The 12,760-nt window shown below is 43.7% G+C and overlaps 1 protein-coding gene across 1 annotated transcript; it reads left to right on the top strand.

Moving 5' to 3' along the window:
• The first annotated feature begins 48 nt into the window (after nucleotides 1-48).
• Nucleotides 49-9,260, top strand: LOC117266315 (transcriptional repressor scratch 1-like). Its single transcript, XM_033641450.2, has 2 exons — nucleotides 49-998; nucleotides 7,422-9,260. The coding sequence occupies exons 1-2, from the start codon at nucleotides 884-886 to the stop codon at nucleotides 8,147-8,149; spliced, it is 843 nt and encodes a 280-aa protein (XP_033497341.1). The 5' UTR covers nucleotides 49-883; the 3' UTR covers nucleotides 8,150-9,260.
• The last annotated feature ends 3,500 nt before the right edge of the window (nucleotides 9,261-12,760 follow it).

Raw genomic sequence — 12,760 nt, 5'->3', positions numbered from 1 at the left:
CCCTCCCTCAATGCGCCGTATAAATGCCAACAGCTGATCGCGAGACGCCACACTCACGGGAACACCTCGCGGACTGCAGAGAGAGAAGAGAGGGGGATACAGAGAGAGAGAGAGAGAGAGAGAGAGAGAGAGAGAGGGGACGCTGTTGATCCACTCGGCCACACGGAGTCTTATTATTATTTCTTCTGCCCACCTGAGTAGTCGTCATCACCGGGAATTAAGGACTATTTCTGCGGCAAAGAGGGAAGGACAAGCCCTCCGACGTCTTTTTGAAAATCTTCCTAAACCGTCCTTTCTTTTCCCCCCTTCTTATTTTCTTCGCATCCCTCCCTCCTCCTCCTCCTCTTCCTCTTTCTCCTCCATCTCTTCTTCCTCTTCTTTAAAGGGGCCCGAGAGCCGCCGCACGCGCAGCAGGGTGCCTTCCACCGCCTGTTATTTTTGTTGTTTGTGTGTGTTTGTGTTTTGCCTGCTCGCGAGCCCCTGCCCTCTGGTCTGCCTCCTGCCCGCGAGCACAGAGTGCGCGAGGCAACCTCCCCGGAGGGAGCTGTCCGGTGCTGAAGTTGCATTTCTCACCCTCTCTGCACGAGGACTAAAAGCAGGGAGACAGTCAGAGAGACAGAAAGAAGAGGAAAGAAATCCTAACTGAGCGGTGTGTGAGCGTTCAGCTGTTCCACCGGATCAACTCACAGCCTCGCGCTTCCTCCCAAAATCTGAAGACAATCTTCCGCCGGTTCGCCGCGTCTTGTTGGTGTGTAACGGGCGAATCAGCACGCTGGCCAGGCCGTCGGCGAACGGCTGTGTTTGTGAGTGTGTGTTGTGTTTGTGAGTGTGTGTGTGTGTGTGTGTGTGTGTGCGTGCGTGTGTGTGTCGGTGTCGCACCACCATGCCAAGGTCTTTCCTGGTGAAAAAGGTGAAACTGGATGATTTCTCCACCGGAGCGGATTTGGAGAACGTCTACCGGCACAGGACAGACCTCAGCTTGCGGCTCCACGACAAAGGTAGGTCAGGCTGCCTGCACGGCGAGCACTAACAGGTGTCTCACAAACAAGTCGGTCTAACAGAGGATGAGGAGGAGGAGGAGGAAGAGGAGGAGGAGGAGGAGGACAGGCAGGGAGCCGAACAATGCTGTCTCCAAAAATAGGGCTTTAGCTATGAGGTGGATTTACCTGTTGTGTCCTGGAGGGATTCCCTGTGATTGTTCTCTAAAATTAAACTCAGTGGATGCAAACCTGCAACTCTTAACAAAATGGTCTGTCAACAGTTGTCAGTATATCTGTACCTGCTCTTATAACGTTCCTATACTTTGTGTTTGAGACATATCACAGGGCTGTTGTCTCCCTACAGGCTGCTGGGTGTACTCCAGGCAGATAAGTAGCCTATAATCATTGATTACAGACCAACTGCAGACAGCACAGTTATCACACAGTTATTACCTTCCTGATGGGTAATAAAAGCTTCAAAGCCCTGCACAAGCTCTGCAAAATAAGCACTTCTACATGACTTCAAAGGATGATGAGATGAGATGGTAAAACACTGAAGACCTGCCCACCTCACTAACCACTACACCCTGCTGAATGAGCGCTACCACGCCACATCATGTAAAACTGTATTTACTGGGGGTGTGTAAGCTAAAGCAGGCTTGATGTGAAAGCGTTTTGGTTGGCTGTAGGAGTCGAGCTGCCACTGGAGCGCAAAGCTCATTTGAGAAATCAACTAAATCCAGCGCGTCCCATGTTTCATTGATTTTGGCTCACAGTCAGCAGGGACACGCCCCCCCCCCCCCCCCCCCCCCCCCCCACACACACACACACACACGCAGGCTAAGTAAGGTTAAAAGAGATAAAGACGGGACAGTGGTTATTAATATCTGGTCCACTTTCACTTGGTTTTGGGGAATTAACAAAGTCAAAGTGATGTCCTTGTCTTTTATGGAGAAGCTCAGTGTGATGTGTAAGACGATGCATGAAGCCTACATCCTTGGATCATGTATGTTAGGAGTAGATGTTCTATACAGACACACATAGTGACACTTCATGTCTGTTTACCGCCTCCAGGTGCAGCACAAATGAGCAGAGGTTCAGTTATCCTGTATGTAACAATGCTGTGGTCAGAAACATTACCAGCAGCTGCCCAGTCCAGTATTGTCTTGACTTATAAGCCACATTCTGCATTAGGGTCTGTGCATTGTGTCCAAGTATGCCTGTCCTGTTTTTGCAGCATCGGCAGATTTTAATCACTCACCAAGACTGAAGTTTATGGGTTTTTTTTTTAAGTAAATAAATGCATCAGCTTTGTTGCTTTGTTGATGCATTTATTGTCCTTTGTTCTATCCCACTTTGCAGTCACTGATGAACTGTTGAATATAAGTTAATGGTGACAGACTCTGAATGGAAGTCACATTTCTTTCCAGGTGGAGTCATTATATTTGTAATATCTTGCTAAATACAGGTATTATTTTATTTCATAATAATAATTTAGATGAACTCTTCAGGTGTTACAAAGCAGGGCCCTGTTGCAATTGTCCTGGAGACGGTGTGATTCATTGTTTGGTGCTGCCTCTTTGCTCCTGAAGCTGTGAACTTCCCCACACCCTGTAACTGTGTGCGTCACATTTTACACGGGAAAACCAGAGAGATGCCTTTGCCATGTAAATGAAGCCACTGCATTGCTTCCACCCCAGTGTCACTGACACATCAACGTGTGTATTCCGTGCGCAGTCTCGCCTGCATTCCCACCCCCTTCCCGCTCGTAAAGCAAAAAGCTGTCAGCGGTGTATTTATAATGTCGAGGTTAACAAGCCCTGCTCGGCTTGACACGCGATCTGCCACCTCAGCAGCGCCGCGCAACACTGCCTGTCCCGGCCACCTTTTGTCTCCATCCCTTACATCTGATGGTAACAGCTTAATGCAGCTTCTACATACAGTACAGCACAGGCTCTGCCCACGACAACACGTTAGGAACAACTCTCTGCTCGAACGAACCGGCTTTTGGAATAATTTATATCCCACCCGTGTTGCGTGCGTTGTGTGTGCTGGGACTGTGTATTCAGATGGGACGCTGTGGCAGATATGTAAAAGCTGTTATCGTATGCAGACAGATATGTGGTGTCACATAGAGTGTGTTGCTTCAGCGTCTTACTTGAAAATCCTGAGAGACTGGATTAATAAAAACAACATTAATTTCTTAAAGAAAAAAAAAGTTAAATGCTATTTTTCCCACAAAATGCCTCCTTTTGGTGACACATGCAAATAGCCACATCTGTCTGTCTTATGTCCAATTGATCACGCTTCCCTTCACATCATACACATATTTAACTGACACATATTAAAAATAACAAGGTATGTGTGAGGTAATATTTGTTTAGTAAAGTGAAAAGCAACCTAATTTTTCTACTGTTATCTTCGTAGTGTCACAGGTTGTTTACGGACGTTTGCACCTAGGGACAGTTTAATCTGCATTTAAGCCACAAAGAACTGTCTGGTGTGTTTAAGCACCAAACACAATGTGTTGCATAATCAAACAAAACGGTAAATGAGCAGAAAACAACACGTGTGTAATGACACACTTGTAGATACACACACACACACACACACACATACACACAAAACACGTGTTTAGTCGACTGCAGGGGAACCAAATCTAAAGGTCTATTATAATGTGTGTAAATATGCATGTGTTTATGTAATGTATTGACAGTACTGTATGTGATTATGCATTTCTATATTTAGACACATGTAAACATTTTCACATATTTACAAATCCCCTGCAAAACACACACTGGATGTGAAAGAATTAGCATTTGTTTCAGATATGCCACGACAGAGCAGCAGCAGCACCATCCAACCCACTCATATATAAACAGTATCTATACTGTTTAAGAATGAGTTTTGGTAGCTGTACTTTACCCAAAAGGCTTGTCATGCAACTCTCCAACCCCCTGATCTGCAGAAAAAACCCACCTCACTGTTGCCTCCACTGAGTGAGCCTGTGCAGCAGCCTCGCTGTCACTGTGCCATCGACTTGCAGCGCACTGGATCTGTCCGTGGTGCTGATGCTCATTTTCACAGCCTAAATCAGCTTTCTCAAGTTCAGGGTCAGCCTTTGCGCATTTATCTTTCTCAGAGAAGTGTTTAAACTGCAACCTTTGAGAACTGAGAGGAAGTACATTGCTGAATTATCTCTGGACTGATACTGTAGGTATTTTTCACACTCCACTACTTGCCACAGGTGTGCGGGATAGAGACAGATGTTCTGTGTTACCGAATGCCAATTAGGACCGTCACATATGTTAAAAGTTGTTAAAAGTAGTTACAGTTGCCGCTGCTTTACTGATTGTGAGTTGGGAATCATGCCGTACAACTTATGCAGAATAAATGCAGGGAATGGCACTTGGCCGCAGCTGCTGCAGTATTACTACAGGGCAAGTATATAATCACTGGACAGGATTCTGTGTAGTTGTACACCTGACAGGTGGCAGCTTATTTAAGATATCACATGCTGGATTTTTTAAAGAAAATTTAAAACAATGTATAGACTCATTAAAGTGGAAATGATTAGTCGACTAAGCAATTAGTTTATCGACAAGAAAATAATCGCTAACTATTCTAACAATCAATTAATTATTAAAAGTAAGCTATGCAAAAATTGCAGAACATTTTTGTTTTCAACCTCTCAAATGTGGAGGTTATATCATATTTTATTCTGGACTGACAAAACAACACAATTTAGGGCATCACCTTCAACTTTGAGAAATTGGGATGGACTGTTTTGACTATTTTCTAACATCTTATAGACCAACGATTGATTGGTAAATCTAGAAAACAATGGGCAGATTAATTGATCATGAAAATTATCATTAGTTGCAGCCCAAAGACTCATAAAATTTCTCTCAATCATTAATCATGACCCACTAGAAGTGCGTGATGGTGCATTTATCTGCAGAGACTCTGCCCTCTGCCTGTATATTCTTATTTTCCTCTTATTTTGCTGTGTTTGGGACGTACTTGGGTACAGTGTGCAGGTGAGATAGAGACTTCTTTTTAAAAAAGCGAACAGGTGCTAGACCGTTAGCAGCACGCATCCAAGTGAAAGCTACGAAAATTGTAGAGACACTGCTGAAAAAATGCAAATACAGTGCCGTGAAACACCAAGTGGACAAGGCTCCAAAAAGAGAGTGAATCTAAGGTTGGCTTTCACCTTCACTGTTTACAAGCAGTAACCGACAACTCCTGTATAGCATACCTTTAAAGTTTTACTTATATCATTTAGAGTGAGAGGACTGTAACACTCAGTGCCTCTTAAAAACAGCATGATATAAAAACACCATACATAACCAGACATGATCTGGTGGTTAGATGTCCCGGCAATAAGTGTCAGATTGCTGATCTAGGTCGCCATCTTTGGTTCTCTGCTCTCTCGGTTTAAAGGAAAAATGGTTTCTCCACACTTGCAGAGCCGCGGCCGCCTGCATGTCAGTATTTGTCCATCTGTAGCACTTACTGCACATCTTAATGGTATTTCTACATACAACATTTAGAAACACGGTAGACACAAGTTACTGGATGAATGAGCAGGCTGTTTGGAATATTCATGCTAACCCATCGTCTCTATGTTTTGTTTTATAATAAATGCACTCAAGTGCAGAAACAGAAAGGAAAAAAACAGCATGCAGCTGTATGAGGCGAGCTGCACATCACTAATGGTGTAGTTGTTTACATCACTGAGTAAGCACTTCTTCACTTCCACCGATGCAGGCTGTGTAATGCTGGTCAGTGTACTGAATCTCTGCATTACTGTCTCTGTGAAGAGTGATAAGCTTGAGAGAAGAGGACTATCTGGTTTCACTCTGTTCTTCCAGCCCAGCTGGCTACAGCAGTTTAATGGCGTTAATCCAAACTTTTCCCCCAGATGTGTCCCTGTTAGACAGAACTATGCATCAGAAATGTCTTCATATTTCCTACTTGTATACGAACCTTGGTACTGTCATGTGGTGGGGCAGAATTTCTGCACCTGTGCCTCTTAAAGGGGCAGTTCACCCCAAAAGTAAATGTTCATATTTTTTCTCTTACCTGTAGTGCTATTAATTGCTCTAGATTGTTTTGGTGTGAGTTGCAGAGTGTTGGAGATAGTGGCCGTAGAGATGTCTGCCTTCTCTCCAGTACAATGGAACTAGATGGCACTCGGCTCGTGGTGCTCAAAGTGCCAAAAAGGGACGTTCTAGAAATCATGACCCAGTTCCTCAAGATAATCCACAGACCTTGTTGTGAACAGTTTCATGTAAGAACTATTTGCTCTCTATCATACTAGACCCGCCAACCTAGCTAAACCTTGCATCACTGAGCTAGCTAATGTTACAGCTCAGCCAAGAAGGACGCCATGATGCGGTTGGTGGGTGTAGTTTGGTAGAAAGAAAATAATCCCTCCACGAAACTGCTCACCAAATGACCAAAGTGAGAACTGTGTCTGCACAAGTCAAACACGTTCTCGGTTGGTGTTGGCCTCCACCAGGGCTGTCACTTGTCACCAATCCTGTTTGTGATTTTCACGGTCACCTTCACCGCTGTGGTGAAAAGGGAGCTGAGCTAGAAGGTAAAGCTTTCAATTTACTGGTCCAGCTACGTCCCAACTCTCACCTATGGTCATGAGCTCTGGGTAGCAACTAAAAGAATGAGGTTTTGAATACAAGCGGCCGAAATGAGTTTCCTCCGTGGAGTGGCTGGGCTCAGCCTTAGAGATAAATTGAGGAGCTCAGACATATAGAGGGAGCTCTGAGTAGAGCCGCTGCTCCTTCATGTCGAAAGGGGTCAGTTAAGGTGGTTCAGGCATCTGATCAGGATGCCTCCTGGGCGCCTCCCACTTGAGCTGTTTCAGGCACGTCCTACTGGTAGGAGGCCCTGGGGCAGACCCAGAACACGCTGGAGAGATAACATATCTCGTCTGACCTGGGAACGCCTTAGGATCCCCCAGGAGGAGCTGGGAAGTTTTGCTGGGGAGAGAGATGTCTGGGGTGCTTTGCTTGGACTTCAAGCGGATGAAAATGGATGGATGTATGGAACTGCTAACAATAAGTCTGTGGATTATCTTGAGCACCACAAGCCGAGTGTCATCTAGTTCCTATATATTCGACAGACGGCAGACACCTCTATGGTCGATCTCTCCAACACTCAACAACTCACACCCAAACAATCTAGAGCAATTAATAGCACTACAGGTAAGAGGAAAAATATGTGGTTTGGATTTTGGGGTGAACTGTCCCTTTAAGAAAGTTTTAAAATAGCAAATGTACTACCTGTAAGTTATGTCCAGACTGAGCCCAGTTCTGTATATCTTTGATTCCTCCACCATGCTTCAGTATAAACCCATTTTTATCTTAAGTTCCACCTCAGCATTTTATAACCTAACATTCTTTTCTTTTTTGTCAGCTGGGTACATCAGTGACTACATCAGCCCTGTTGTGTACGATGGTGAGAGCGATGGTGGGCTCAAGATGCCCTCCCCTGACCCCCTCTACGATGGTATCCACAGTGACTACGGGGCCCCTGACTCTGAGTCCCCTGACAGTCCTGGCTCAGAAATCACCGATGGTTACATCAACGGAGATGCTGCAGTGAGTGAGGGTTACACAGTCGACGCCTTCTTCATCACCGACGGCCGCTCGAGGAGGAAAGCTATCAGCAGTCCCAGGACCATCCAGAGGCACACCTGCAACGAGTGCGGCAAAACCTATGCCACGTCTTCCAACCTGAGCCGGCACAAACAGACACACCGCTCGCTGGACAGCAAGCTGGCAAAGAAATGTCCGACCTGCGGTAAGGTGTACGTGTCCATGCCCGCCATGGCCATGCACCTGCTCACTCACGACCTCAAGCACAAGTGTGATGTGTGTGGGAAGGCGTTCAGTCGACCCTGGCTTTTACAGGGCCACATGCGCTCTCACACGGGCGAGAAGCCATTCGGATGCGCCCACTGCGGGAAGGCCTTTGCTGATCGCTCTAACCTGCGTGCTCACATGCAGACCCACTCGGCCTTCAAGCACTTCAAGTGTAAACGCTGCAACAAGACCTTCGCGCTCAAGAGTTACCTGAACAAGCACTACGAGTCTGCCTGCTTCAAAGGCCCCTTCTCTCCCCTCGGCCCCCTAGATGCATGACCCCCCTGCATAGATGAAACAAGAGACAAAACTGCAGACATAAATTACCATTATCCTTACAGACTGAACTGCAGACACAAACAATCTATTTTTGGTCAGAATATGACCTTGCTTTCCCTCCTCCCCCTATCTCACCTCCCCCCACTTTGCTTTCCCTTGGAGCCTATTCATGATGATGAAGATAGCACAATTTTTCTCCTTGAGATTTGCCCACTTAAGGATTTAACTGATCTACGCATGCACTTCCTCAAAAACTTTTCACCTCCTCTTCCTGTCTGTTCTGGATGGAGACAATAATACTAACACGGCTTCCTTCTGGCATCTAGATACAGTATAGCGTCATATATTTTGGGACAGTGATGATGATGATGATGAGGATGACGACAAAGACAATTGTAAGCCTCTAGCTACTGGGTTCCTCCCTGCACTGAAACGCAGTGAAAGAGTTTTCCCATGATTTTGATTTTTGGGGGAATAATAGTAATAATAATAGTAATAATAATGATAATAATAATGTTCTGCTGCACCAAGTGACCATATTCTCTCCACTACTGAGGTAAAATACTATTTATTTATTTATTTATTTTAGCATTTGTTTTTTTTTATTTGTCTGTTTATACTTGATTTGATAACAACAAAGTGAAACCGTTAACTTATTTGTTGCACTTTAATTTCTGTACATGTATGTAGGATATTTGCCAACCTCTTTCTATCACTACAGGCCAAAGCATATGTCACTTTTTTGAGTAGTATTTTTTCCTATTATGTTGTTTACCTTTTTTCTTATTAACGTTATTGCATGCAAAAAAAAAAAAAATAATAATAATGAAATCTATGCCAACATCATAAAAAGCTTATGATTTTTGCCAAATTCCTATAGATAGAACCTGAGGGCAATATTTTTCTCTTGGAGCCTCCGTAGGACTCTTTAAAAGCAATAATCACCTAATGCATGGTATTTTATGATGAAGTTATGAAGTATTACCTACTACTGTATAGCAGTTTAAAAATCAGGTATGTTTTACTTCACCTATAGTCATAAACAGAAAAATACTAATATTACAGACATCAGGGAACATGCCAATGTAGTGTTAGAGTAACAAAAAGAAAAGTCCTGTCTTTCCTCTCTTGTTATGCACTGCCTGCCTCTTAGTGAGTAGAACTAATGTAGGACGTAGGCTAGAGAGGCTGGGATCAGCCGCCTGCTGGGTGTGAGGCCTATTGTAGGATAACTATAACCCTGACAGACCTGTGCTAGGCTAACTCGAGCATGAAATAAGCCTGCTAACGATAACCAGGGGAGGCCTATTTTTGGATTAGGCCTCTCGACATTTTACTCAGATTGGATCATTCACAAGAGTCCAATGGTTTATTAAAGGTTCTGGGATGTTAAAATGGCACTTATGCCCTGTCTACATGTACACAGATATTTTGTAAACGCATACTTTGCTCCACATTTCGTCCTCTTGTCCACACACAAAAACAGTTTTAGGTCACTAAAACAGAGACTTCTGAGGAGAGGATTTTTCAAAGCTCCGCCTACTGTTTATCTGCATGGAGGTGATGATTCCCTCCATTCACGCATGCCTATTGTTTCTTTGTGCACTAACAACAGAGGTGGACTACCTGTTTGTTTATGTTTTATTGGCCCTGCTCGGTCTAATGACTACTTTACATTTAAACTTAGTATTGTTGCACCGCTTCATGGACAAACAGAGGTGTCTGCTGCACCCAGTGTTATTTGGTCCACCTTTGCCCGTTTAAGTTTTTCCTTATCCGCTGTGAGGGTCCAAAGGACAGAGGGATGTCGTATGCTGTAAAGCCCTCTGAGGCAAATTGTGATTTGTGATATTGGGCTTTATAAATAAAATTGAATTGAAACTGAATTGAATTAGAATCCGCGGTTTTAAGTCCACAAGAAACAGCAGTTTTGGATCAGACGTGGTTGAACCAGCAGATGGTGGGACATTTTCCAGAGTGAGATTCTTGTTGATGAGGAATTTCGTATGTCCAGAGCATCAATCGTATCTTTAAGTGAGCCTTAAATATCGAAGGGGAATTAATGGTGATGAGATCTCCAGTAGGTGTTTTGAAAAAGGGTGTTAGCCTGTCCACTTTACCACCCGTGTGAAATGAGGGGAGACTGCTATAGACACCTAACGCTGGAGAGTGTTTGGAGTTGTTTGTATGCCAGTGTGGACAGAGATATTTTCCAAAACAAATTTTGTGTGGACAGATTTTTTTTTTTAAATGGAGAGGGAACATATCTGTTTTCAAAAATATCTGTGTACATGTAGACGGGGCCTTAAATGTGTTGACAACACATGTTCTGTGTCATGCATCCAAATAACAGTAGGCCTTTAACAGACCTGTATATCTCTGTCCTGATGCAATACAGCAATCAGATTGGAGGACAACCCAAAATTAAAGTAAGCACATGGTACTTAACAACTCTCAGTATACTTTCAATGGAAAACCAAGTCAAAGTTTGGTGTTGAAGTTGGACCGAGGTCAACTTAAAATGCAATGCATTATTCAACTACCTTTCCAGTGCACTTCCAAACCATAAAGCGTGCATTCTTAAACCACAGGAAAAGCATGCACTTTAGCTGGATGGTCCGATTGAAGCTTAACTGTTACAGTCCAATAGGTACATTAGGCCCAGCCCTGATTATTCTGCAGTAGGCCCCATTTAACCCTACTGGGCCGACCATGGGTGAACTCTATGAGAGATATACCTACAGACAGGCTAACTCTAATCAACCCCAACCCGTAGATGGTTTAACCTTTGATCTAGGTGGCCAATACCAGTGTTGCTGAACCCAGTTCTCTGCAGCTCAGAAACCTTTTCTACAGATTCATGGAGCTTCCTGAGAGACAGACTGAGGACACACAGATCTGCACAAAAAATGAAGTGCTTGTTTAAATGCCATATGTATTCATTGTAACCTAGGCACACATGCGCACAAGTGCATGTGTGCATGCCCACACATGTGAGTACACGGTGCCTGCTGATGAGCTGAGAGACACAGGGAGAATATGTGTCTGCAGTCAAGCTTCCAACTACTGAAAAGAAACAGGTTTAATATTCAGATGTGAATCTCTGACAAAGGAAGTTTTGATAATTGCAGCGCTTCCTCAGGCATGAGATTACTCAATTAGAGAAGGGGTTGACTGATATCCAACACAATTTAGGGGTTTAGGGACAAAAGGAGAGTCTGCCATGATACATGGACCCATTACCTAATTTCATTTACACCTCAGAGATAAAGTTTTAGGACCTGTGTGACATCAAAGATGATCTGATCTGTTTTGAAGTCAAAAAGTCAACGCTTGGTGATGAAAGTGTTGCAGGAGAAGATACAATCTTTAAATCTCTTACAAAGAAGCTTTTTTTGTTTTTAATGTTGCTCACAAGTCAATAAGAAAGAGGCAGTTTCTGTTGTGACGGGAGCAATCAGTGTGTGAGTCAGCAAATTACAGGTCTTATCTCTCTCCCTGATGTGTGAACTAGATTCGAGCTGCAATTACTTGAATTGTATCAGACGATTAGTCATAGCGCTTCAACTTCTTAGGGCTGAAATGTTTTTCTTTTTTCTGTAACTTTTAAGCCTTGGCCAAAATACTCACAACAACTATACATACACAATTCATTCTTGTTTCTGGGGCGTCAGATACAGCAGCTTGGTCAGTGGCCCTCAGCTTCTGTTTGTGATGTATAAAACACCTTACAGCAATAAGTGTGGTGTGTTGTGTAATCCCTTGTGCAGCATTAATGTAGTAGAAACAGCGAGAAAGTCCACGTAGGGTTGGAGAGAGTGGTGGTGGATCGGTCAAACACACACCGGACTTTCAACCAGGAGATCGTTGTTTGTGTCTCAAGCAAAAACCAAAAGTCAAGTTGAGTTTTTTTCAACCACAAAACATAGTTATTGGCGTATGTCAGGTGACATAGTCCTCATATCACATATTTGTGAAGTTACAGTTATTTTAAGTCCATGATCATTTTTATAAATCTAACCAAGTTGCCTAAACCTGATGTAGTTTTGGTGGCGAAATCTGTTTCCTGTGAAGACGTGAGTTTATTTTGAGAGACACTGTAGCATGTAATGAGTGGAAACTGACACGGAAACTGACCTCTCCAAAACTGACTCTAGAGAGGTACCTAGAGGGTCATAGTTTGAAGCATAGGGCCACTGACCAAGCTGCCATATTAGACGAATTGGGAGCAAGAATGTGTTGACATACAAGTTGTTAAAAAAAACTGCTTAAACACACTTACTACACAAATACAATGCTAAATTAAAAGCACACGTATGGCAGAGAGACCATATATGCAAAGAAAACAAAAGCATTGCCCTCAAGTGGAAACAGACAACTTTTCCCTCTCTAGCGTTTCCGAATGGTATTATTGTTCGCGCTGCCGTCGCAAAAACAACTGGATCAATTTACATTTTCCTCAGAGCCTAGCAACTAGAGAACCAACAACACAGGACACACTGCTTTTTTTCTGCAGTTACTCCCGCAGTATCCGCAACTGGGGCTAGTAACTGCAACAAACCTTTATTGATACTCTTTGGTAAATGGAGATAGCTACAGATCGCTACCAAG

Source organism: Epinephelus lanceolatus, chromosome 10 (genome assembly GCF_041903045.1).
Source record: "Epinephelus lanceolatus isolate andai-2023 chromosome 10, ASM4190304v1, whole genome shotgun sequence".
NCBI lineage: Eukaryota > Metazoa > Chordata > Actinopteri > Perciformes > Serranidae > Epinephelus > Epinephelus lanceolatus.
This window is presented reverse-complemented; position numbering and strand designations above follow the sequence as displayed.

Bases quoted from the DNA above. Each gene is read 5' to 3' on its own strand.
- LOC117266315 (XM_033641450.2), top strand. From the start codon at position 884: ATGCCAAGGTCTTTCCTGGTGAAAAAGGTGAAACTGGATGATTTCTCC. The intron at 999-7,421 runs GTAGGTCAGGCT...CTTTTTTGTCAG, and splicing joins CTTGCGGCTCCACGACAAAG to CTGGGTACATCAGTGACTAC.